Source organism: Rhamphochromis sp. 'chilingali' (genome assembly GCF_963969265.1).
Source record: "Rhamphochromis sp. 'chilingali' genome assembly, chromosome: 15".
Lineage (NCBI taxonomy): Eukaryota > Metazoa > Chordata > Actinopteri > Cichliformes > Cichlidae > Rhamphochromis > Rhamphochromis sp. 'chilingali'.
In genome coordinates, this window is record NC_137942.1 from 11,446,448 (window position 1) to 11,474,169 (window position 27,722).

At 38.6% G+C, this 27,722-nt stretch overlaps 2 protein-coding genes and 1 long non-coding RNA gene across 3 annotated transcripts; 2 read left to right on the plus strand and 1 right to left on the minus strand.

Moving 5' to 3' along the window:
* Positions 1-124: 124 nt before the first annotated feature.
* Positions 125-26,398, plus strand: LOC308411372 (myosin heavy chain, fast skeletal muscle-like; the record flags this gene model as incomplete). The annotated part of the gene is made up of 44 exons (XM_080905253.1): positions 125-3,160; positions 3,297-3,440; positions 3,573-3,729; positions 3,864-3,891; positions 3,969-4,080; positions 4,158-4,250; positions 4,332-4,395; positions 4,516-4,614; positions 4,696-4,799; positions 4,953-5,091; positions 5,206-5,324; positions 5,439-5,588; positions 5,671-5,841; positions 5,964-6,270; positions 6,423-6,496; positions 6,585-6,672; positions 6,762-6,879; positions 6,998-7,121; positions 7,213-7,349; positions 7,468-7,723; positions 9,508-9,750; positions 9,865-10,041; positions 10,134-10,279; positions 10,575-10,665; positions 10,753-11,142; positions 11,363-11,489; positions 11,629-11,747; positions 11,930-12,126; positions 12,207-12,390; positions 12,471-12,636; positions 12,861-12,985; positions 13,088-13,396; positions 13,457-13,660; positions 13,742-13,867; positions 13,955-14,125; positions 14,236-14,340; positions 14,431-14,526; positions 14,775-14,906; positions 21,005-21,140; positions 22,189-22,383; positions 25,507-25,625; positions 25,721-25,870; positions 25,955-26,125; positions 26,213-26,398. The coding sequence occupies exons 1-44, from the start codon at positions 2,957-2,959 to the stop codon at positions 26,396-26,398; spliced, it is 6,753 nt and encodes a 2,250-aa protein (XP_080761379.1). The 5' UTR covers positions 125-2,956.
* LOC308411263 lies at positions 7,976-9,406 on the minus strand. The gene is made up of 3 exons (XR_013974356.1): positions 9,024-9,406; positions 8,871-8,934; positions 7,976-8,568 (listed from the first exon to the last, which is right to left on the minus strand). It is a non-coding gene; the product is annotated as an uncharacterized lncRNA (long non-coding RNA).
* Positions 26,051-27,722, plus strand: LOC308411261 (myosin heavy chain, fast skeletal muscle-like). The gene is made up of 8 exons (XM_080905129.1): positions 26,051-26,125; positions 26,213-26,479; positions 26,579-26,660; positions 26,749-26,836; positions 26,919-27,036; positions 27,150-27,273; positions 27,353-27,489; positions 27,593-27,722. The coding sequence occupies exons 4-8, from the start codon at positions 26,767-26,769 to the stop codon at positions 27,615-27,617; spliced, it is 474 nt and encodes a 157-aa protein (XP_080761255.1). The 5' UTR covers positions 26,051-26,125; positions 26,213-26,479; positions 26,579-26,660; positions 26,749-26,766; the 3' UTR covers positions 27,618-27,722.

The following is a 27,722-nucleotide window of genomic DNA, read 5'->3' on the forward strand; positions in this document are numbered from 1 at the left end:
AAACTACAAACGGCGCGATGTTTGTAGTTCAGAAGAGCTCTCGCGTACATTAGCCCAGAAAAATATGTTTACTGTTTATTGTGTCTAAAAAAAAATCTACATTTAATATCAAACGTCTTCTTTCGAGTAATTTATCTGACATTTACAGCAACAGTGTCTCTCTTTTTGGCACAGGAAAATATAACTTTATTAACTGAAGGAAATTAAATCCAATATAAAAATGCAATGACAGGTACATTTAAACTCTAGCAGATAAGCATTGTTTTAACTATCTGAGAAAGTGGTTAGCCATATGCTTGAATTTCAGTCTTGAAACATTTTCTGTTACTGTTTTCTTTAAATCATGGTAAGTGAAGCTCTGCTGGTAAAATGTTTTCTGTCAGGACAAGGCAAATAATAGTCCTAAAATATGTACAGTGCTTAAGCAGGTCATTAGGCCATACTGTGTAGGCTATCTTATATCAACATGTAAATCACTGTAGTAAAATGATTACGGACTTGGGTCTCTAAGGACCCCAGGAATAAACTACTGTAAGAAAACACCATCTTGCAAAATGTTCTCATGATCTCAATCTGACCTTTTGTTAAAATCAAGGGATAAATGTACTGAATAAATACATTTGGTTCAAATATAGTTTTTTTCTGGTTGCACATGAAGCATCTAATATGTTTACAAGGAGCTATAAAAATTGCACAGTGTGACGAAACCTGCCTGCACCTATGATTATCGACTTAAAAGTTACAGAAAGGTATACCTTTGGGATCTGTGAATACACAAGTTAATAGAAATCCAGTTAATGAAAACAGAGAGCAAAATCTATTTATTTTTGCGGGACTTTTTTGTTTGTTTGTTTTTTACAAAAGCAAACATGCCATAATGTTTTATAGCTTTTAATAAACAACACCAGTTTCCCCTTTTTGACTGATATAATTATCTACACCATCATAACATCATCCCAGTCCTTAAGTTATTATGAACCCAGTTAGATTTATATAGTTCTATGTCAAGTTAAAGACAAAAAAACCTGTGATTCTCCATTTTGTTTGTTAATTCCTCTGAGTGGCATTCAGGCGGCTGTCAACCATTTGGGAGATTATATAAATTATTCTACTTTTGGGACTATGCTACTAATGTTTTAAAATGAAAGTCACACAGTTGATCAAGGGCACCATATTTCAAAAAGAAAAACAACATCAAATGTAGCTTGAGGATAAAGATCTTTGACCAAGGTTGTCTCTACTTACCCACACTATTAAACATGTTCATAGCCAGGGAATGGGAATTCATTTTGGAGGAGCACCTAAGAGGTCCTGGTGTACAGTTGCAGAACATTGGCACATCTCATATTCCTCTAATAAAACTGAATGTAAGGCCTTTTCCGTAAAGTTCAAGTGGTATTACACATTGCCTTATAAGCACTAGAAGAACATTTGCCAACCAGGCTGAGATAAGACCTATAATAAGTCCCACTCAGATAGATATGCCAATGCACTGCAACTGTATACCAGCAACACATGGAGGCTTCTCCAAAATTAATTTGCATTCGTACTAAGAACATGTTTAATGGTGTGGCTAAGTAGTGACAAACTCTCACTATAAAATAAAATAAATATTTCCCAAGATTCAAACTATACCTGAGTTAATGATTTATTGGTTAAAATCCATGCTTAAAAATATGTTCATTGAGTAGCATCTATTTTAGTGCATACTTTAGACATTACACTTTTTATGAGCTAAAATAAAGCTATTGACAGTGCTTATTTAGAACATATTGCACAATATTAACAACATAAAATTGCATTATCTTTAAAATTGACATATTTTCTATGAGGGGTTTACTTTTCTTGTTTTTGAGTCATGTAAATGATACTACATTTTACAGTATTATAAATATCTGAAATGTGGACAAGCTATGACACTCAATACCAATGACATTTCAGTACATCTTTCCAAATGGAAAGAGGTAATGGGTTTAAAAAGGGAAGTCAAAGCAACAACTCCTGTAATAGATTATTTACGTTTTCAAAATGGCTTTAATTTGATCGTTTTGTATCATTCAACAAGGATGACATAGAACATACAATGTCCCATGCAATAAAGGAACTTGAAGCTGCTTTATTTGCCTATTTATTTATTTATTTGTATTTTCAATCTTACTATACTTCTATAAAATTATTTTCCGGCTTGACTGATTAATTTATATTTAGTTTTCCTTTTCCTGTATTGGAACTATTTTCTCATTTAAGCAAGATAAAATCTGGTACACAAAAAGCTGAGTAAACATAATATGTCACAAGAGGGGTCTTAAATGACAAGGATGCTTGACCAAATCGAGAGGCAGACTGCCGCTGACCAAGCTGTTTAAGCCTGTATAAAAGCAACTACTTCAGTCTCGTCGGAGAACTGAAAGGCATCCTCAACAGGTCAGTGCTTGTTTGTTTATTAAACTGAATTAACTTTTACTCAAATTTATCGTACCCTTTCTTCCATTTTTTCAGTTTAGCACTGGTAAAGGAAAGGAAATATCAAATGCTACTGATTTACTGATCAAATAGATTAAATCTTTGATTAAGAGTTGAAATGAAACAGTTGAAATGTTGTGTATGGATTACTGAATGTTTGAAAACCGTAAAAAATTATGCAACCAAGCAAGACTGCTTAACTAAAATTCTGTGTGATGTGACTGCTGTAGGTGATAGCAGCACAAATATGTTGACTTTGTGTTTTCTTCCATCTATATTTTCCTTTAAATGCATCTTCAGATAACAACAGATCAGAGCCACTCAGTCGGGATAAAGTGAGGTGAGATGTGTGTTAAATAACACAACTCCCAAATGGTTATAATAATGTTCATTAAAAAATATTTCCAAATTATGTAAAACTATATCACAATTAAACATGTCCCAACTCATTCATATTCCTTCTCCTTTTGTCAGTTACCACTAAAGTGCCAAAATGAGCACAGACGCAGAGATGGAGCAGTATGGCCATGCGGCCATTTATCTCCGCAAGCCAGAAAGGGAGAGGATTGAGGCCCAGACTGCTCCATTTGATGCCAAGTCGGCTTACTTTGTGACTGATCCTGAGGAGATGTATGTCAAGGGCAAACTTGTCAAGAAGGAGGGTGGTAAAGCCACTGTTGAGACACTTAAAGGAAAGGTAAGTGAATATTCATAAAAGATTCTAACTTCAACAATTATAACCCTTCAACTTTCTCAGGAAAACAGATAAGATTAACGTTATATATTAAATAATGTACTTATCAATTTTTTTATTGTTTTTTTTTTTTATGTAGACAGTCACTGTAAAAGAGGATGACATCCACCCCATGAATCCCCCAAAGTTTGATAAAATTGAGGACATGGCCATGATGACCCACCTCAATGAGCCTGCCGTGCTGTTTAACCTCAAAGAGCGTTTTGCATCATGGATGATCTATGTAAGTGTTTAACAAACATTTAATAATGGTGTTTTCTGATCTCTACTTTTCAGTACTGGAGAGAACTCATTACAATGATAAAGATGTTCAGTATGGACACAATGACATTTGTGAACTTACTCTGCTTTCCAGACTTATTCCGGCCTCTTCTGTGTCGTCGTGAATCCCTACAAGTGGCTTCCTGTGTATGATGCTCAGGTTGTCGTGGCATACAGGGGCAAAAAGAGGATTGAGGCTCCACCCCACATCTTTTCCATCTCTGATAATGCCTATCAGTTCATGCTCACTGGTATGTCTTATTTTAGGGGATATACTAAGTGTATATATATATATATATATATATATATATATATATATATATATATGTATTTGATCATTTGTGGTTTTAAATTAACAATTAATTTAAGTATTTGTTCTTTTCAGATCGTGAGAACCAGTCTATCCTCATCACGTAAGTAATATACCAATAAATGAATGTCACATATGAAAAAACACAATAAAACTCAATTCAACTCTTTCTTTAACCAGCGGAGAATCTGGTGCAGGAAAGACTGTCAACACTAAGCGTGTCATCCAGTACTTCGCAATAATTGCAATGACTGGATCCAAGAAGGCAGAGCCTACACCTGGCAAGATGCAGGTATAACTGCTTTTATTTGGAAAAAGTAAGTAAAGTTTTTACAATATACCAAAAAAGGTGTAACATAATTTTTCTAGGGTTCCCTGGAAGATCAAATCATTGCAGCTAACCCACTGCTGGAGGCATATGGTAATGCCAAGACTGTGAGGAATGACAACTCCTCTCGCTTTGTAAGTGTTGGAACAGAAAAAAATAACAGGTTTTAAAGCAAACTGTCAAAATAACTGTTAATTTAAATCTGATATGTTTAGGGTAAATTTATCAGAATTCATTTTGCAACCACTGGCAAGCTGGCTTCAGCTGATATTGAAACATGTAAGTTATTTTTATTTTTTTTATTTATTTATTTATTTATTTTTTACATTTTATTCACTGTTGCTGTCTGATGTTATGAAATCTGCATGCTTTTGTCTGACACTGAATTTTTGGTCTTAGATCTGCTGGAGAAGTCCCGTGTCACCTTCCAGTTGTCTGCTGAGAGGAGCTACCATATCTTCTATCAGCTGATGACAGGCCACAAGCCTGAGCTCCTGGGTAGGTACTGACAGCTATTTGTACCATGAAGCTGAATTTAGTTTCATAACATTTATTTATGCATTTCTTCTGGTCTTTCAGAGGCTCTTCTGATCACCACAAATCCCTTTGACTATCCAATGATCAGTCAGGGTGAAGTGACTGTCAAAAGCATTAATGATGTGGAGGAGTTCATTGCAACAGATGTAAAGACTCAGTTCACTGCAAATATATATATATATATATATATAGAGAGAGAGAGAGAGAGAGAGAGAGAGAGAGAGAGAGCGAGAGAGAGAGAGAGAGAGAGAGAACAAAAATATCACAATGTTAATTAATACCTTTTATGTGCAATTCAGACTGCAATTGACATCTTGGGCTTCACTGCTGAGGAAAAGGTGGGAATCTACAAGCTGACTGGTGCTGTGATGCATCATGGCAACATGAAATTCAAGCAGAAGCAGCGTGAGGAGCAGGCTGAACCTGATGGCACTGAGGGTAAATGAGAAAAATCTACTAAATCTGTTGATTCACAGAAGATTAGAGTCTAACTTGGGCTAACTAAATATTTTCCAGTTGACCAAAAGCATTAAATTTCTATTTATCAATCAGTGGCTGATAAAATCGCCTACCTCATGGGTCTGAACTCAGCTGACATGCTGAAGGCGCTGTGCTACCCAAGAGTTAAAGTTGGCAATGAGATGGTGACTAAAGGTCAGACCGTCCAACAGGTAAGTGAGTAAAAGTTTTAAAATATTTGCATTTTGACATATGAACATATACTATTATCTATCTATTCATTTATTTATTTTTGAGAAAAACAAATTAAAATTCTCTTATTCCAGGTCAACAATGCTGTCTCGGCTCTGTGCAAATCCGTATATGAGAAAATGTTCTTGTGGATGGTTATCCGTATCAATGAGATGCTGGACACAAAGCAGCCCAGACAGTTCTTCATTGGAGTGCTGGATATCGCTGGGTTTGAGATCTTTGATGTAAGCGCCTAAGGAATATTTGAGTATTTTTGAAGAAAAACACTCTTTTGCTATGAAATTAAATACCTTTGTACTATTACAGTTCAACAGCTTGGAGCAACTCTGCATCAACTTCACCAATGAGAAACTGCAACAGTTTTTCAACCATCACATGTTTGTCCTGGAGCAAGAGGAGTACAAGAAAGAAGGCATTGAATGGGAGTTCATTGACTTTGGTATGGACTTGGCTGCCTGCATTGAGCTTATTGAGAAGGTAAACAGCTGCTCAGGAAGAAATGTACATGCTACCTCCATAAAATATTAATATATTATGTAACATATGTTGCATATGTTATCTCTGTTGAAATTTTAATATGACATGTGCCATTTTCTCAGCCAATGGGCATCTTCTCCATCCTTGAAGAGGAGTGCATGTTTCCCAAGGCCTCTGACACAACGTTCAAGAACAAGCTGCACGATCAGCATCTTGGCAAGACCAAATGTTTTGAGAAGCCAAAGCCTGCAAAGGGCAAGGCTGAGGCACACTTCGCTCTGGTTCACTATGCTGGTACAGTGGACTACAATATCACTGGCTGGCTGGACAAGAACAAGGACCCGCTGAATGACTCAGTTGTGCAGCTCTACCAGAAGTCTTCAAACAAACTGTTGGCCCTCCTATATGCAGCCCATGCTGGAGCTGATGGTAAGAAACAAAAGTGCTCACAAACTCCTGTGTCCAGTACAGATAGTATGTATCTGTCTAATAACTATAATGTGCATACTGTAGACTAATATGTATACTGTGAAAAATATTCATTAAATTCCAATAATGAAATTTACTATTTATGAAAACAGAGGCTGCTGGGGGTGGCAAAAAAGGTGGTAAGAAGAAGGGTGGTTCCTTTCAGACTGTGTCTGCTCTTTTCAGAGTATGTATAGATTTGTATTGCAGGAAAAATAATTTTTTACTCATATTTAAATATTATTAACCTATTATCTAATGATGTTGATCTACAGGAGAATCTGGCCAAGCTGATGACCAACTTAAGAAGCACTCATCCTCACTTTGTCCGTTGCCTGATTCCCAATGAGTCAAAGACCCCAGGTAAAACCCCCACAGTCCTACTGACTGCTCAACACATTACACAGTGACATAAATAAAGTTTTGAAACATTATCAATTTCTGACTCTCAGGTCTTATGGAGAACGCCCTGGTCATCCACCAGCTGAGGTGTAACGGTGTACTGGAGGGCATCAGAATCTGCAGAAAGGGTTTCCCCAGCAGAATCCTCTATGGTGACTTCAAGCAGAGGTGTCAATTTGAGTTTAAGAGTGGCAAATTAATTTTATCTTATTGAAAACACTTTTGTGAAGAACATCATACCAAAAGATGAAATGCCTATGAGTAAAATGATGATTCTCTCTTGAAGATACAAAGTGTTGAATGCCAGCGTCATCCCTGAGGGACAGTTCATTGACAACAAGAAAGCTTCAGAGAAGCTGCTTGGCTCCATTAATGTGGATCACACACAGTACAAGTTTGGGCACACAAAGGTACACCTCATTATTTTAATGAGCGTAAATAGAGTGTCCATTTGCACAGCACTTATTGTTATTATTTTATTATTTTTCCATAACAAAATAGGTGTTCTTCAAAGCTGGTCTGCTGGGCACTCTTGAGGAGATGAGAGATGAGAAACTGGCTGAGCTGGTGACCATGACTCAGGCTCTCTGCAGAGGATACGTCATGAGGAAAGAGTTTGTGAAGATGATGGAGAGGAGGTAACATTGTCATACTAAATTCTATTGTATTCTCTTTTGTATTGCTTTCCTCATATTAAGATCCTACGACACTAAAAGTTACTATACTAACAGTAACACTCTCATGTTTGGTTTTTAGAGAATCTATCTTCTCCATCCAGTACAACATCCGTTCTTTCATGAATGTCAAGAACTGGCCATGGCTGAAACTGTACTTCAAGATCAAGCCTCTTCTGAAGAGTGCTGAGACTGAGAAGGAGTTGCAGAACATGAAGGAGAACTATGATAAGATGAAGACAGACCTGGCTGCTGCTCTGGCTAAGAAGAAGGAACTGGAAGAGAAGATGGTCGGCCTGCTGCAGGAGAAGAATGATCTGCAACTTCAAGTGTCTGCAGTAAGTAATAAACAAAAGAACAAATATATAATGCCTATAATCTCTTGTATGCATGTTAGCTGATTCTGACCGTGTATGTGGCACAACAGAGTGTAGATTTTTTTAAATGAATAATGAGCAACTGCCAAGACACACGACATGACAACATGTAACACAGTAAGGGGAATTGTTGAAAAGAATATATCAATGGGCCAATAGGCTCGACTATAGGAGCACAGGGGTGTGTTCAAATGAGACACAGAGACAAGAATGTAACTCAAAAGAACCAGCCAACTTTAGTGACATAAACCATAAGGTTGACAAGCACAGGTTAAAGACACTTTACAACGGTAGAAAGGAAACTTACAAAAATTAAAAGAAAAGTAAAACACAAACTACTAAAGCAATGACTTGGCCAAGTGTTATTTTTGGTTTTCAATGTTCGGGTTTCAATGCTCGGGTGCACCCTAGTAACCTGACTCCTTAACTCTTATAGAAACAGATTACACAAATCCAATGTACATTCAAATGAAAATCTCACACTCTTTTCACATGTGGAGAATGCTCTACACAACAGCTCATTATTTAAAGTCCCAAATAAAAAATGTCCAAGGGGTAAAGTCCAAAAAATTCCCAGGGTGTGAAAGAAAATAGGGATGAGAGAATGTCAGTCAGTGGTCTTATGTATAACCAGCTGTGCGTGAAAGTGTGAGTGATACAGTCCTACCACACCGCAAGGTGCAGCAGATCATCAAGTGGAAAAGAAGCGAATCTCAGTCTCTCTAAGTCCAGGTGGGAAGGCTCGCCATCAATTTCACCGGAGGAATCCACCTCAGGAACAATTCAGCATACAAAAAAAACCTGACCTGTCAACAGACAGGGTCAGAAGAGCAATTCAAATATTAATTATGCTGTTCTAGCTATAATTCACAACTTAGGATTTTGTTTAAATCACATTCAACATAAATTTGCAATAAAAATACTCAATTTTGCAAAAATAAAACATCTCTCTTACATAAACTATGCATTAAACCAAGTAAAGTCAGTGCATATGCATATATGTCGCATATGCGACAATTATTAATCAAACAATTGAGATTAATTCAGTTTCTCAACAATAAAATGTGAAACAGACGTGAACTAACTGAGACATACAACATGTGCTCACCGATCTCAGCGCATCACGGCCGAAGACAATGGCATAGTGTCTCTCGGTCGGAAAATGCAGGGCTCTAAATAACGTAACAGGACATGTTTTCTCTTTAATAACCGTAATACGACATGAAGGAAAAATAAACATAAGTTGCGCTTCAAGTGTTACCTTACTTATGGAAGCAGATTGAGATGAACTTCCAGGCAGTTGATAGCAACCAGAGCTAACAAAGGCTAACAGTTTAGCTCCACGCGGTACTTTTTAAAGTCACCAGAAAAATGCAGCATTTGCCTGCTTACTCACTGTGGCTACTTTTAACATGAAAGGTAGCTGATAACCAGTGAACTTATGTGCAACACAGTTGGTTGCAACTTATATCTAATACTTTTTTTCCAGCTCAAAAGCTTCAGTCTCTCTTTTCTCCTGCCAGCACGCGACTACCTCCACACATAGCAGCAAACACAGAGCACGTAGGTGGGACATACAGCGGCAGACTGCTCTCCCATTGGTCAAAACATACTGGGACCTGTGCATTTCGATTGGTTGGGCAGGCTGTCCATCTCTCCTCATATCAGTCCTTAAAGTGGTACCCCCATTTTATGTGGGTTACAAACACTAAATTATACATTGTTTTCTGTTCCATGTATTATAGGAAGTTGACAATCTCTCTGATGCTGAAGAAAGGTGTGAGGGGCTCATTAAGAGCAAGATCCAGCTTGAGGCCAAACTCAAAGAGACAAGTGAGAGACTGGAGGATGAAGAGGAAATCAATGCTGAGCTGACTGCCAAGAAGAGGAAGCTGGAGGATGAATGCTCTGAGCTAAAGAAGGACATTGATGACTTGGAGCTCACCTTGGCCAAAGTGGAGAAGGAGAAACATGCCACAGAAAACAAGGTTCAATTTATCTATATCTGAGAGGAAAAATGACTCTAAATGAAAATATATTAATTCTTTCCTGAGATATAGTTGTTAAGTTATATTTAAATACATCCTTTGTACAATTCTTAGGTGAAAAACCTGACAGAGGAGATGGCATCTCAGGATGAGGCCATTGCCAAGTTAACAAAGGAGAAGAAAGCCTTACAAGAGGCCCATCAGCAAACACTGGATGATCTCCAGGCAGAGGAGGACAAAGTCAACACTCTGACCAAGGCCAAGACAAAGCTGGAACAGCAAGTTGATGATGTAAGAAAATTATAATCATATTGCTTTTTAATGGAAAGAGTATTGAATCATTGTCTTTCCAACCACTTGAATCAACTGACATGACTTTATAGCTTGAGGGTTCACTGGAGCAAGAGAAGAAGCTCCGCATGGACCTTGAGAGAGCCAAGAGGAAGCTGGAGGGAGATCTGAAACTGGCCCAGGAATCCATAATGGATCTGGAGAATGACAAGCAGCAGTCTGATGAGAAAATCAAGAAGTAGGGCATTTTTCCGTTATTACTAGCAAAGTTTGTTTGTTAGATCGTCCACTCCATAAATGTAGACTACAAAAAGTCACCTGCAGCTAAATGTAGTGCTGTAAGATCTGACATGTTTATGCCCTACTTTGTCCACAAATCTCTAATGCCGAACAATAATGTCATCACTCAATGACTTCATTTCTTAACTATGTTTCTGTGAGTAGCAGCGAAATGGTAAGCTTTCTTTACTTCAAAGCTTTCTTTACATGTTCAAATCTATAATACTGAATTTGTTCTTCTTGTCCTGTTACAGGAAGGACTTTGAAATCAGCCAGCTTCTCAGCAAAATTGAGGATGAACAAACCCTTGGTGCTCAACTCCAGAAGAAGATCAAAGAACTGCAGGTAACACTGTTATAACTCAATAATATATTCACTGAATTTAAAGCATGTTCAATGGGTAATGTCCTTTTCATATTGTCATTGCACTAGGCTCGTATTGAGGAGCTGGAAGAGGAGATTGAGGCTGAGAGGGCAGCTCGGGCTAAGGTAGAGAAGCAGAGAGCAGACCTCTCCAGGGAGCTTGAAGAGATCAGTGAGAGGCTCGAGGAAGCTGGTGGAGCAACAGCTGCTCAGATTGAGATGAACAAGAAGCGAGAGGCTGAGTTCCAGAAACTGCGTCGTGATCTTGAGGAATCAACTCTGCAGCATGAAGCTACTGCAGCAGCTCTCCGTAAGAAGCAGGCTGACACTGTTGCAGAGCTCGGAGAGCAGATCGACAACCTCCAGCGTGTCAAACAGAAGCTGGAGAAAGAGAAGAGCGAGTACAAGATGGAGATTGATGACCTCTCCAGCAACATGGAGGCTGTTGCGAAAGCAAAGGTGTGGGGTTTTTGTAGAGTACAAATTTTGTTTGAGCATTTAAAAGCAGGTATTCATGAACTGTTAACATGAATAAACCAAAATTATTTTAGTTACAGTTACTTATTCTAAATTTAAAGTAATTTTCAAATTATTGTCAACAGTTATATATTTATGTGTTTATATATGTAATTAATTGCAGTACATCTCTTTTATAAATAACATATGCTAATCTTCACAGGGCAACTTGGAGAAAATGTGCAGGACTCTTGAGGATCAACTAAGTGAACTCAAAGCCAAAAATGATGAGAATGTTCGTCAGCTGAATGACATTAATGCCCAGAAGGCGAGACTTCAAACAGAGAATGGTAAGTGATGTATAACAAAGAAACAGTCTTTTGGTGGCGTTATCAGTTTTGCACATTCACACATAGGTGACCAAAAGCAACAAACAATCAGTGGGGGAAATTAAATAACCTGAGCTTAGTACATGTGTGTTAATTACAGGTGAGTATTCTAGGCAGCTTGAGGAGAAAGAAGCTCTTGTTTCTCAGCTCACAAGGGGCAAGCAGGCCTTCACTCAGCAGACTGAGGAACTGAAGAGACACGTTGAGGAGGAAGTGAAGGTCTGAACTATTTCCTGTCTTCTTTTTTGTCATAGCACTTACTAATTTAAACACATAAGTTTTAAATCAGCTGGGCTGTCCTCTAATTTGGTTCCTAGTTGTTACCATTTAAATATCTCATCCTCTCAGCATTGACTTAAACATTAAAGTTGTCCATCTGACATTGATTGTGTATTCAACAGGCCAAGAATGCTCTTGCTCATGCTGTTCAGTCAGCACGTCATGACTGTGATCTGCTCAGAGAGCAGTTTGAGGAGGAGCAGGAGGCCAAGGCTGAGCTGCAGCGAGGAATGTCCAAGGCCAACAGTGAGGTGGCTCAGTGGCGATCCAAATATGAGACTGATGCTATCCAGCGAACTGAGGAGCTGGAGGAGGCCAAGTAAGTCATGATACTTTCATTGTCCTAATTGGGTTTCACAGTTTTTTCATTAAACAACTACAAAATTATTTAAACGATAGGAAAAAGCTTGCCCAGCGCCTGCAGGAGGCTGAGGAATCCATTGAGGCTGTGAACTCCAAGTGTGCCTCACTGGAAAAGACCAAGCAGAGGCTGCAGGGTGAGGTGGAGGACCTCATGATTGATGTGGAGAGAGCTAATGCTCTGGCTGCCAACCTTGACAAGAAGCAGAGGAACTTTGATAAAGTAAAGTTTAAACATAACATATCATCAAAATAAACATACAGGTATAATAACAACCAACTAATTAACCTATATTAACATAGGTCCTGGCAGAATGGAAGCAGAAGTATGAGGAGAACCAGGCAGAGCTGGAAGGAGCCCAAAAGGAGGCTCGTTCTCTCAGCACTGAGTTGTTCAAGATGAAGAACTCATATGAAGAGGCTCTGGATCATCTTGAGACCATGAAGAGAGAGAACAAGAACCTGCAGCGTATGTCAATAAATAAAATTATATCTTATGAGGGTTATCCTCTGACCTTTATAAATGTACTTTATAGAACCCATGTAAATGTTATCTGTTTGAAAACTGTATTTCGGAAGATTCTGTGAGATTTTGAATCTAACTCTAATTGCTGTGTGGTCTGAAATTTAAGAACAAATATTACTTTCAAAGTGCTGTTTTATTCTTATTCATTTTTTATTCTTATGCTGTAGAGGAGATCTCAGATCTGACTGAGCAGATTGGTGAAACAGGAAAGACCATCCATGAGCTGGAAAAGGCCAAGAAGACTGTTGAGACTGAGAAGTCTGAAATTCAGACAGCTCTGGAGGAAGCTGAGGTATTTTATAGAAATTGACTTTGAAAGAAAGCAAAGGAAAACATGTTTTATCAACTTTATGTTGAAATGATTTTTTAACATAGCTGTTTAAATCATTTAAAGGGAACTCTGGAGCACGAGGAGGCCAAGATCCTTCGTATTCAGCTTGAGCTAAACCAGGTGAAAGGTGAGATTGACAGGAAGCTGGCAGAGAAGGACGAGGAGATGGAGCAGATCAAGAGGAACAGCCAGAGGGTGATTGACTCCATGCAGAGCACTCTTGATGCTGAGGTCAGGAGCAGGAATGATGCCCTGAGAGTCAAGAAGAAGATGGAGGGAGACCTGAATGAGATGGAGATTCAGCTGAGCCATGCCAATAGACAGGCTGCTGAGGCCCAGAAACAACTGAGGAATGTCCAAGGACAGCTCAAGGTGAGTTGGTAGATGATTTGTTAAAAAATAAAATGGTTATTTATTTATTTATTTAATCAGGATGCCCAACTGCACCTGGATGATGCTCTCAGAGGACAGGAAGACATGAAGGAGCAGGTCGCCATGGTGGAGCGCAGAAATGGTCTCATGGTAGCTGAAATCGAAGAGTTGAGAGTCGCTCTGGAGCAGACAGAGAGAGGACGCAAAGTAGCTGAGCAGGAGTTGGTTGATGCTAGTGAGCGTGTTGGACTGCTTCACTCTCAGGTTGGTATTCATTACTTTACAAGAACTTTGAGATATAAGAGAGTGAGAATCACATCATTAAAACTGTTCTCTTTCATTCAGAACACCAGTCTTTTGAACACCAAGAAGAAGCTGGAGGCTGACTTTGTCCAGGTTCAGGGTGAGGTGGATGATGCAGTTCAGGAAGCAAGAAATGCTGAGGAGAAGGCCAAAAAGGCTATCACTGATGTAAGTTATTACTTTACAAGCCTTCTTTTCTTTTCAAAATTCTTGTTCATGCTTGATCAATAATGCCAACACCACCCATACTTTCAGGCTGCCATGATGGCTGAGGAGCTGAAGAAGGAGCAGGACACCAGTGCTCACCTGGAGAGGATGAAGAAGAACCTGGAGGTCACAGTCAAGGACCTGCAGCACCGTCTGGATGAGGCAGAGAACCTCGCCCTGAAGGGTGGCAAGAAGCAGCTCCAGAAACTGGAGTCCAGGGTATGTACTCTATATAAAGTCCAGCTATTATTAAGTGTAACACTTTGATTCTCTCATAAGAACTCATTTTTCTCTCTACTCTAACATTTATTTTTAACATGGCATTTAAGGTCCGTGAATTGGAAGGTGAAGTTGAAGCTGAGCAAAGACGTGGAGCTGATGCTGTTAAAGGAGTCCGCAAATATGAGAGGAGAGTGAAGGAGCTCACTTACCAGGTGATTACACATTTATATAAATATTCACCTTATTCAAGTCCCTAAACTCTTTCTTCTCTTGCCAGCAGTAACAGTTTTTTATCTATACAGACTGAGGAGGACAAGAAGAATGTGGTGAGACTTCAGGATCTGGTGGACAAACTGCAGCTCAAAGTCAAGGCTTACAAGAGACAGGCTGAGGACGCTGTGAGTAAAATAGTTTTTGATTTTACATATGGGAAGCACAACTTCATGAGAAATGACACAGGCAGAAATTATCAAACACATAAAGAAAGAGAGATGCAAAAGGGACCAACATCTCATGAGAATTTCATGTCAATAGCACTTTTAGAAATATATTTACTTTGAAAATGGGTGACAAGTTCAAAGCTTATTTTACCTGCTGTATGATCAGATATTTTTTAAACAATGCAACATACTGTAACACTGAACAGGAGGAACAGGCCAACACCCACATGTCCAGACTGCGAAAGGTCCAGCATGAGATGGAGGAAGCTCAGGAGCGTGCTGACATTGCTGAATCTCAGGTCAACAAACTGAGAGCCAAGAGCCGTGATGCTGGAAAGGTAATTCATTTAATTTGATTTTACACAAAATGTACCTTTGTTTACTGGTTTTGTTCTTTATAGTATCCCAAAGTATTAATTTACTAGTATATAGACCTTTAATTTAAGGTGTAGACAATAGTGCAACACCACATGGGACCAGAGTTTTTAATATGTGTTGAATAATTATGTTTTCCATCATTTTTTCCAGGGTGAAAAGGCTGAATAAGAGACATCTTTTGGAATCTTTTGACAGTGTTCATAAAATATGAACTACCTGTTGAACTGACAGCTGATAATGTATTAATTCAATAAAATCTTAAATTATGATTTAATGATATTTATTCAGCATCATTTACTGTCTATTCTATGAAAGTCACATTTCGATACGCAATGTCTGACACAGTAGCTTCCTCAGAATAATTATGAATTAGGACATTGTCCTGGTTAATTAGGACAGCCCTTTTGCTGAGTGTTTCCAAAAGCTTTTTGCATTAGAGATAGCTGGGTTAACATTTGTCAACATTTACTTCCATAGCCATTAAAAAGGCTTTCGGTGTTAATACATAGTATGAATTAAATATTTTATTTGTATGTGATGAATGCTCATAGTAAATATATACACAGACATTATCATATAATGACCATGGTGTAGTATGAATGGTAATAAAGGAGGTCCTCCTTAGGAATATTGTAAAACTTATAAAATAGAGTTAAAAGTCCAAACTTTATGCTGTCCTTCGTTTTTTCCAGACCCGTCCCATCGGCCGTATTAGAGTAATTGTCGGGCCAATTATGGCTCCTAGGCCTGACCCTCAAGTCTTTAGTTAGTTCTTATTGTAGACTCTATAGTATTCACACTCAAATTAAGCTGATGATGCCTTATTTTGGCTTCTTACTTCCACACTATTTTCAGTTATAAAAATATTTCTTCAAACAGACTAGTGTGTGTTGATAATAAGATGTCCAAATGCGTCTTGTAACCAAACTTTAATGGGTACATTTAACAACAAATGCCAAAAAGCCATCATATGTTTTCGTCTGGATAGTTTTTCCCACACTTGCATTGCTCTGGGATGGTATCCAGCTCAGTTAAAAAAGGCAAGGCAATAAAAAAAAATACAAACGGAAATCTACAGTACACTTACTAAAAGTTCAATTTCAAGGAACTGCAAGTGAACATAAAGCTGTATCTTTGATGTAATACTGTTATAACCGAAAGTATTTAACTTCTTATACATTTAATTCTCTCTAAATCACTAAGGCTAAGACTAATCACTAAGGCTCTGACTGTGGAAAGTTAAGCATGCCATACTGTCTACTATCTCCATTGAAGCAAAGCATTTTGGAGCTGCTGGCAAACATGAGCAGTACATAAATAAAATTGTCTTTTTACTGTAGCAAGGAAACACAGCTAAAACATGCATGCCAAAACATTTCCCAAAGGTTTCTTCAAACACTTACAGTATGAGTAATGCATTCTAAATTAATTTGTTACACGAATCACTGTGTCTGTCACAAAGTAAACCTGGGCATGTGAATGTGGTTATAACACAAGCCACACATTACTGATTAAATAAGCCAATCACACAGGGCCATGGACCACCTTATATGTACTCCAGAAGCCTCCGTCATCTGTTTATGCTTACTGACACATAAGGCCTCCCAGGCCTTTCTATTTTTAATCATGCTGTGCAGCTTACCTCGACTAAAAATTTGACAAGTCATCAAATAAGTCATACTGGATCCAAATAAAATCTGATATCTCCCCCACAGCACATCTCATGACCATATTAAACATGCAGTAATTTAAGGTTGATGATGTTGTATTTCTATAAAAGCAAACCGGTAATTAAAGCCAGTAAACCAATATGTATGCATGAGTTCTTTCACTCGACCCAACTAACTCCACCATAATCCTCTTGGAATCCCCTTAATGTGGATGCCTAAGAAAATACATTTAGTGTATAATTTAGTGTGTATTTAGTATATACATGTATATACACACACACACACACACACACACACACACATATATATATATATATATATATATATATATATATATATATATACATATATATATATATATATATATATGTATATATATATATATATATATATTAGAGATGATACGATACCACTTATTTATGTCCAATACCGATACAGATATCATAAATTTGGATATCTGCCAATATGAATCCTATATAGTCTATTTTATAATCAGTAAAACTGTTTTTTTAATCTCTTGCTGCATATTGTATAACTTCATACAAAAGAAAAATAAAAACACTAAAGCTATTCTATTATACTGCACCCAAAATATTTTGCAGTTCAGCAATACTAATCTTTTTATTTAAACTTTTAGCAGAACTTTAAAACTGAGTATTTAAAGTAATCAAAAAGTAATTTAGAATGCAATTTTATGCAGATTTCAAAAACTCTTTGGGTCTGAAATATCAGCACAAAAATAATGTTTCTATTCAACAAGTATGGGAAAAAAGTGTTTTCATATTTTTTTAAACCATGAAAGTGTTTGGCCATGTTTTTCACAAAACTAAAACATCACTACTTTTATGTCTAATTCTCTGTAATGAAGGCGGAGTAAACTGGATCTGCACTCTGTGCCCAGTGAATGCTCACAAGGCAGAGAGAACAAATTTACCTACCTTGGCACCACAACTGGTTTCGCAGTATGTAGCAAGGTTCCAGATGCTTTGTTCCAGATGGTTCGATATTTTTTCGATACAAAAAAATGTTCATGCCTTTTTAATTTGTCATTTATTAAAATTATAAATATATATTTAACTCAAAAGTAGTTTTTAAATTTAATGTTGCTGAAACAACAAAATAATAAAAAAAATAAATCTATCTGATCCAGGAATCACACTTTGACAGTTTATTACAGAGAAATGGCTCTTTCCAAAATAAAAGCTATACTATACGTTTTTTCTGGGCTATATTCTCAGCAGCATAATAAACATATCAGGTCCCCATAAGGAGAAACATGTGCTAACGGCTGTCTAAATCAGCGGTCCCCAACCTTTTTTGTGCCACGGACCGGTTTATGCCCGACAATATTTTCACGGACCGGCCTTTAAGGTGTCGCGGATAAGTACAACAAAATAAAACTAGTACCGGTACCGAAAAAAAGAAGATTTATTCATAACACACGTGAAAAGACCCAGGAAAACCGAGTTAACGATAAAAACGATAACAAACTAATGCTGAAAACCAATAAAAACCCTGAAAACCATACATTTCACACCTGAGCCTCAACTCTCGCTGCCTGGTACCAAACAACTCACGGACCGGTACCGGTCCGAGGCCCGGGGGTTGGGGACCGCTGGTCTAAATGACTCGGGTAAAGTTTGTAGCATGTGTGCTTGTTGTTTTTGTCTGCTTCCACTTGTCTTTGCACTAGGATGATGTCGGAGTAAACGTGCAGTCATATTCGTTGTGTTCCCACTAGTGCTGTCAGCGTTAATCTCATTAAAATAACATTAACGCCATAATGAGGCAAATCTCCGTTAACGAGTTACCACGGATCGCCCCATGCGTGGGGCTGGACGGCGTCAACAAGCTAACGCACTAGTTCCCACCAATTGAGCATTGCGTGGCACATCCGACATACTGTTTTACTTTTGTCCATGACACGCTTACCATAAGGGTCATGCTTCACATGAAAACCAAGATACTTCCAAACACCAGCTCTGAATGAGGGTGGGGGAGGTTCAATTTCGGGCAGCGTTGAGGCAGTTGCCATGTTGCAACGAGCTTAGAATCTGTCTTGCTAGCTTGCGCTGCGCTCAGTGGATCTGCACTCGACAGTGCAGCCTAGGCGGAGTAGTCGAACGCAGATCCACTGAGCGCCCAACACAGACAGCATTGTCAGAAGAAAAGTTGATAAAGTAAATCTCAAATTTTGTATTGTTCGATACACATGCGTACCGAACCGAAAGCACTGTATCGAATGGTTCAATATCGATACGAGTATTGTTGCACCCCTATTATATATATATATATATATATATATATATATATATATATATATATATATATATATATATATATATATATATATATATATATACTTCAAGCTTGGGTCCTCTACCAGAGGCCTGGGAGTTTGAGGGTTCTGTGCAGTATCGTAGTTCCTAGGACTCCGCTACTCTAGACAGAGATCTCAGGATTCTGTTCCTGGGATCTGCTGGAGGCACTCGTCTAGCTTATGAGTCACTGCACCTAGTGCTCCTATTACCACTGGGAGCATTGTTACATTTGCCCTCCACAGCTTCTCAAGCTCTTCTCTATGCCCTTGGTATTTCTCAAGTTTCACATGTTCCTTCTTCCTTATGTTGCTGTCATTCGGAATTGCTACATCTATCAGTACGGCCATCTTCTTCTGTTTGTCTACCACCACGGACATAGTCCCACAGGATCTTAGCTCGGTCATTCTCTGCCACCCTTGGGGGCCTCTCCCATTTTGACCTCAGGACTTCCATGCCATACTCGGCACAGATGTTTCTGTATGCTATGTGGTACTGTGGTACTGACACTCACCAGTCCCCAGCCTCCTTCCTTCCGCTTAGCCTACAGCCTCAGGATACTGGAGCTCCCTGGTCTTGATGTCAGTGGCTTCTATCTCCTCATTTGACCAGCTTATTATCCTGGCATGGTATCTGATCACAGGCAGGGCGTAGGTGTTGATAGCCCAGATCTTGTTCTTACTGTTCAGCTGACTCCTCAGGATTTGCCTCACCCTCTGCAGGTACTTGGTGGTTGCAGCTTTCCTATTCATGGTTCCCATTTGCTTGTGGGATCCCCAGGTACTTGTAACTGTCCTCTATCTCTGCAATGTTGCCTTCTGGTAGTTCAATCCCCTCAGTTCTACCTTCCTTCTTTATCATCCGACTACACTTCTCCAGTTTGAATGACATTCCGATGTCATTGCTGTATATCCTGGTGGTGTGCATAAGTGAATCGATGTCTTGTTCATTCTTGGCATACAGCTTGATGTCATCCATGTGGAGGAGGTGGCTGACAACTGCTCCATTCTGTAGTCAGTAGCCAGTCTTGTTAATGATCACACTGAGGGGGTTCAGGCTTAAGCAGAACAGCAGTGGGGACAGAGCATCTCCTTGGTAGATCCAGCACTTGATGCTGACTTGTGCCATGGGCTTGAAGTTGGCCACATGTACACCACATCCCCATCGAGTTCCTGATGAAGGCTCTTAGGGGCCTGTTGATCTTGTATGGTTCTAGGTATTCCAGGATCCAGGTGTGTGGCATAGAGTCATAGGCCTTCTTGTAATCAATCCAGGCAGTGCACAGGTTGGTCAGCATAGATGGACCGCAGACATGAGCGAGACAGATAAATATGAAGGCATGCCTTGGACGTCGGCCGGATCAACAAGGGAATGTCATTCGGACTGGAGAAGTATAGTCAGATGGTAACAAAGAGAGGGAAGGTAGTCAGACCTGAGGGGATCGAACTACCAGAAGGTAACATTGCAGACATAGAGCACAGTTCCAAGTACCTGGAGATCCCACAGGCAAATAGGAATCATGAAGAGGTCACTAGAAAAGTTGCAACCACCAAGTACATGCAGATTCTGTTGATTCTGAAGCTGCAGGTTTTATCTCTCTCCAAACAATATTGACTGAACAAGCAGCAAAAGAAGATCCAAACTACGCTTCACATAAACATCGTCATGAATTCCCTCTTACCTTTGCTGTTTTGCTTCTACCACGATAAAATCACACTTCATGCAGAGCTCTCTCTCTCTCTCTCTCTCTCTCTCTCTCTCTCTCTCGCAGTATACTTCAAATCTGTTTTCTGCATTATTTGCTTGCTTATTACGCACAAGTCTACCGTTGTTTACAGCGCTGTCAGCCGCTGTTTTTTTCCTTTTACTTACTTCCGAAAAGAAAGCCTCATTTCTACCGTTCAATAGGCTACTGAACAAATGTAAACTTTTTAAAATTATGCAAAATTGCAAAACGCTTGGCTGTGTCTCTAATAAAACCTCTGCAACTTTGCTCTGCTTCACTTCAGCAGCATCAGCTAATGTTCATATGTTGATTAATAGTTTTCTTTCGTTTTTGATCTACTGCAGCCTAGGGCTCGGTCACTCAGGCGCAGCTGGGGGCCGGCGGAGCTCACGGGCGCGTCACTGCAACTCCCCCTGACTTCTGCTCCGCGGCTGCTGGGCGAGCCCTCATCTGGGACTCTCCTCAGCTCTTACTGGGACAGTGGCGCGGCTGCCCCTCTGTTGGTCTTCCATGGTCTCTTGTGTTCTGGGGGCCTCTGGATGTCTGGAGTTTTGATCTCCTCCATACCCGCTTCACACCCTGGAGGACGGGGCTGTGGCCCCCCCACACTCCCTAGCAGATCATTACATGGAGAAACCTTTGGAATGCAAGCATGCTGATCCACACAGGTATGCACACATGGGTATTCACAGACGCGGACTAAAGCTTTCTTGGCTGCTGCCTCAAAGCACACTGTGCGCTGTCTATCTTGCGTGCTGCACAATATCGTTTATTACTTAGTAAATACTGATATCTATGACTAGCTAGTTTATTGTGATGGTGCTTTGTTTTCTCTATTATTATGTTGCTCTTTGTTGTTTGCTGTCTCCTCTGTTTGTTTTTGTTTGTTTGTTTGTTTTTTTTTTTTCCTCCATACAGGTGACCCAGGAGTTTGTTTTTTTTTTTCTCTCTCTTCCCCCCCCTTCTCACCGTCTCTTCTCCCCTTTGGTTTTCTTTCTTTCTCTCCCCCTCTCTCTCTCATTCATTCCCCCTGTCCTATTTATTAAAAAAAAAAAAAAAAAAAAAAATGACAAAGGATGAACTGAAGCTCTGCCATCACGTAATGTAAAAAAAAAAAAAAAAAAAAAAAAAAAAAAAAAGCTGACCGCCAAATTACTCCCAGGTGCAGCCTGTCATGATGCGACAACTCTTCCCAGAGGTGGAATCACCGCCACTGTTGAAAAATACAGCATTCACCCAGACCAGGACAGAAACACTAGCTACTGGTAGATAGAGAAGTAATTCGAGACTGTAAGACCAGACTGAGCAACCTGTGGACTGCCAGGATTGGCTAAAAGAAAGCCTATGGCTGAATGCCTCACACTTGGATCCTGGAATGCTTAGAACTATATGAGATCAACAGAACCCTAAGAGCCTTCATCAGGAATATGTGGATATTAACAATAGAAGCCAACTTCAAGCCAATTGTGCAAGTCACCATCAAGTGCAGGATTTAAGAAGATACTCAGTCCCCACTACTGTTCTGCAGTCCTAAACCTCCTCAGCCTTATCATTGAAAAGACTTCTATACTAGAACAAGTACAGAATGGAGCAAATTTTAGCCACCACCTCTACATGGATGACATCAAGCTGTATGCCAGGGGTGAACAAGACATAGTCTCGCTGATCCACACCACTAAGATCTACAGCAACAATATTGGAATGTTCACACTAGAGAAGTGTGGTTGGATGGCAAAGAAAGCAAAAGCAGTCAGACCTGAGGCGATTGCACTACCAGAAGACAATATTGCAGCAAAGATACTGATAGCTTCCAGACCTCAGGTAGAGGACCCAAGCTGAAAGGATAAAAACACTTGCAGGGCGAGTGGGGAATTTTTTATATATATGCAGACTATATTGCCAAAAGTATTAACTTAGACATCCAAATCCTTTTCATTGCTCTTTAATGTATTGAGTGGCAGTTTTCATTTTTTAACAGCAGTGTTGCCTGGCTTAATGAAAAGTTGGACAAGAACAGGATCTGGATCAACTGGATCTCTACTGACCAGTGATCATGTGCACTGAAAGTGAACATTTCTGATTTTATTATTTTATTTTCTGTGTACTGTTTCAAATTCTAAAAGTTTAGTTATAAAGATTAGATAAAGTGGATAAAAATCTATATGTCTTACAATATTTTAAAGTATTTTAAAGTGGGGATAACTGTACAGTTTTATCCACCAGGGATGGGGAACATTCAAGAGATTTGATATGTTAAGTCTGACATTTTACTATTAATTTAAAAACATTTAAATCTGATGACAGCAACATGTTTCCAAAACATAGTTGGAGGAAGATTCCACAGGCTAAAATCTTAAAAATCTTAAAAGATTAATTAGCAACAGGTCAGTAACATGATTAAGTCTAAAAACAGCATGTCAGAGAGGGGGTGTTTGTCAGAAGTAAAGTCTGGCAGAGGCTCACCAATAACAAGAAAAAAAACAAAACAACAAATTTTCTACAGTCTGTGATACAATGCTGTTCCTCATTGTAAAATTATGAAGACTTATAAAATTCAGGAAACATAAGATAACCTTTCCTGGATTTACTTTTGACCTTAATACCTTTTCATCTGCTGATAAGATGGAAAATATTAAGCCATGCGTGGGTCCTTTACTTTAATCATTTATCACTTACTAGGCAAAAAAACAAAACAAAAAAACAAATAAAAAAAGCTGTATCTTTATATTTTGCAGAAATGCATCAGTATTATTTGTGACATTGTTCTGGTATTTGGTTATCTGAGCTGACCAATCGTCCTTAAAGTCTGTTCCCAGTAGAGATATACAATACTTGTCTGGCATTAAGAGACAGTCTGATGCTGAATTTGATGACAGATGCCTGAGATGTTTATGTCCTGCAACTGTATACCAGTGACATTTAAGGACTTCTCCAAATTTAAATCTCATTACTGGTTACCATAGGGTACACTTCGTGCTAGTGATAAACTGTGTCAATGTAATGCTATATGAACCTGAAAATCTGAGTGGAAAATATATACTCAGTACATTAATGCAAGTCTCCCAGCACTCTGAGCATAGTGTGACTAAAAGAATGTTCACGGGTCACCTGATCCAACCCTAACTTTGTTTTAAATAAAAGCGTTAAAAGTTTTCAGCTTAATATTCAATTGGAGGTGGTCCGTCTACTGAATCTATACTGGAAACTGGTTCCACAGGAAAGTAGCATGATAGCTGAAGACTCTGCCTTTCATTCAGTGGTTCCAAGAATTAAAGAAAATATAATGAGACAATTTTTTAATTAATTAATTAATTAATTAATTTATTACAGAGGCTCTTCTGATCACAACTAACCCTTATGACTATCCAATGATCAGTCAGGGTGAGGTCACTGTCAAGAGCATCAATGATGTGGAGGAGTTCATTGCAACAGATGTGAAATCACATTTCATGTTTGATTGATTGATTGAATCTTTATTTTGAACATGTTGAAAAAGTATAAAAAAAAAAAAATAGAATTAAAAGAGACAAATGAACAAAGCAAACAAAAGGAAAACGAGCAACCACAACTCCAAATAACGTCCATGTTCAAAAAGGAGCAGGAAGAAGCATAAGCTTATTTAATCCCACCCCTTTTCCACTATCTAGTATCAATAGACTACAGAAATACCTCCTTGTAATTACATTATATGTTATGTGTAATTTTTTTTTTTTTTTTTTTTTTATATATACACATATATGTTTCTATCTATCCATACCTACGTATATACACACATACGCACATATACACATTTTCAATAACCCTATTAACACCTGAAGGATACACAACCTACAATTTTATATATATTTTATATATATATATATATATATATATATACACACATACATACACACACATACACATATATATATATACATATATATACATATACATATATACATATACACATATATATATATATACACATACATACATACATACATATACATACATATACACATACATATATACCCATACCAACAAACCCGTGCATGCGCACACACATGAAAATATTAGACAAGAACACCCTATCAAATCTCTACCTTTTCCCTGTACCCTGTAAAAACCATATCCTTAAACCGCTTTTTAAACTGCGCCATGCTTGGACATTGCTTCATATCTTTACTTAGTCTGTTCCACAGCTTCACTCCACACACAGAGATGCAAAAACTTTTTAATGTTGTACGGATACGAGGATGTTTTAAATTTAATTCCCCCCTCAAATTGTATCCCCGTTCCCTTTTAGAAAACATTTTTAGAATATTGTCAGGAAGCAGGTTATTTATTGCTTTATATATAATTTGTGCTGTGAGAAAATGAACCAGATCTGTGAATTTTAGAATTTTTGATTTTAAGAATAGTGGATTTGTATGATCTCTGTAACCAGTTTTATGGGTTATCCTTATGGCCCTTTTTTGTAATATAAAGATTGATGATAGCGAACATTTGTAAGTATTGCCCCAAACCTCTGCACAGTAATTCAAATACGGTGCAATCAGGGAACATTCTTGCATTTGGGCATAAATCTCTTTTCTTTTTCAGAATATTTGTTTCTTTCATTTGTGTGAATTTCAGACTGCAATTGACATCTTGGGCTTTATTGCTGATGAGAAAATAAACATCTACAAGCTGACTGGTGCTGTGATGCATCATGGCAACATGAAATTCAAGTAGCAGCAGCGTGAAGAGCAGGCTGAACCTGATGGCACTGAGGGTAACTGGCAAAATAGTAAAGGATTGGGACATTAGAGGGAAATAACATTTGAAGAAATGTACATTAATTAGATATTGTGCTATTTTTCCTCAGTGGCGGACAAGATTGCATATCTCATGGGCCTGAACTCAGCTGATATGCTGAAAGCTTTGTGCTACCCAAGAGTCAAAGTCGGCAATGAGATGGTGACCAAAGGTCAGACCGTCCCACAGGTAATTTAAATAAATTTTTAATAATGTTATATTAAAGATTTGGACATTATAGCTGTATCCTGGGTTTTGTATCATTATAAATTCTTGTTTGCCAGGTCAACAATGCTGTCTCGGCTCTGTGCAAATCTATCTATGAGAAAATGTTCTTGTGGATGGTTATTCGTATCAATGAGATGCTGGACACAAAGCAGCCCAGACAGTTCTTCATTGGAGTGCTGGATATCGCTGGATTTGAGATCTTAGATGTGAGCACTTGATACATTTCACCACATTTCTCAAACTTTAAATACTCTATTGCCATGAAGTTAGACATGTTTGTAATGTTACAGTTCAACAGCTTGGAGCAACTCTGCATCAACTTCACCAATGAGAAACTGCAACAGTTTTTCAACCATCACATGTTTGTCCTGGAGCAAGAGGAGTACAAGAAAGAAGGCATTCAATGGGAGTTCATTGACTTTGGTATGGACTTGGCTGCCTGCATTGAGCTTATTGAGAAGGTAAACAGCTACTATGGAAGAAATTTACATATGGGTGCATATGTTACCTCTGTTGAAATTTTAATATGACATGTGACATTTTCTCAGCCAATGGGCATCTTCTCCATCCTTGAAGAGGAGTGCATGTTTCCCAAGGCTTCTGACACAACGTTCAAGAACAAGCTGCACGATCAGCATCTTGGCAAGACCAAAGCATTTGAGAAACCAAAGCCTGGAAAGGGCAAGGCTGAGGCACACTTCTCCCTGGTTCACTATGCTGGTAGGACCCACTGAATGACTCAGTTGTTCAGCTCTACCAAAAGTCATCAAACAAACTGCTGGGCTTCCTTTACGCAGCCCATGCTGGAGCTGAAGGTAAGAAACAAAAGTGCTCACAAGCTCGCGTGGCTAATATTATACTGTGAAAAATATTTTTTCAATTCCAGTAATGAAATTTACTGTTTATGAAAACAGAGGCTGCTGGTAGTGGTGGTGGCAAGAAAGGTGGGAAGAAGAAGGGTGGTTCCTTCCAGACTGTGTCTGCTCTTTTTTTAGAGTATGTATAGATTTATATATATATTAAAAAAATTAAATGCTCATTTTTAAATAGTATTAACCTATTATCCAATGATGCTGATCTACAGGAGAATCTGGCCAAGCTGATGACCAACTTAAGAAGCACTCATCCTCACTTTGTCCGTTGCCTGATTCCCAATGAGTCAAAGACCCCAGGTACCCCACAGTAATATTAACTGTAAAAATGACAGTAAGAATATAGAAATAATTTGAAACATTATGCATTTCTGACTCTCAGGTCTTATGGAGAACTTCCTGGTCATCCACCAGCTGAGGTGTAACGGTGTACTAGAGGGCATCAGAATCTGCAGAAAGGGTTTCCCCAGCAGAATCCTCTATGGTGACTTCAAGCAGAGGTGACAGCACATTACAATATTGGAAAGGAAAAATGAATTCATTGTTGTTGTAAAGGAAAAACTTGAATATGATGGAAGAAAAATCTAAGTAACAACCTGATTCTCTCTTAAAGATACAAAGTGTTGAATGCCAGTGTCATCCCTGAGGGACAGTTCATTGACAACAAGAAAGCTTCAGAGAAGCTGCTTGGCTCCATTGATGTGGATCACACACAGTACATGTTTGGGCACACAAAGGTACACTTCATTATATTAATAGACATTCACAAAACACTGTACATTTGCACTTGTACTTGTGTTTTCAATGATTAAATAGGTGTTCTTAAAAGCTGGTCTGCTGGGCACTCTTGAGGAGATGAGAGATGAGAAACTGGCTGAGCTGGTGACCATGACTCAGGCTCTCTGCAGAGGATACGTCATGAGGAAAGAGTTTGTGAAGATGATGGAGAGGAGGTAACATTGTCATACTAAACTCTATTGTATTCTCTTTTATATTTCCTTCCTCATATTAAGATCCTACGACACTAAAAGTAACACTCTCATGTTTGGTTTTTAGAGAATCTATCTTCTCCATCCAGTAAAACATCCGTTCTTTCATGAATGTCAAGAACTGGCCATGGCTGAAACTGTACTTCAAGATCAAGCCCCTTCTGAAGAACTATTTACAGGTGAGTTCAGTCGCCAGC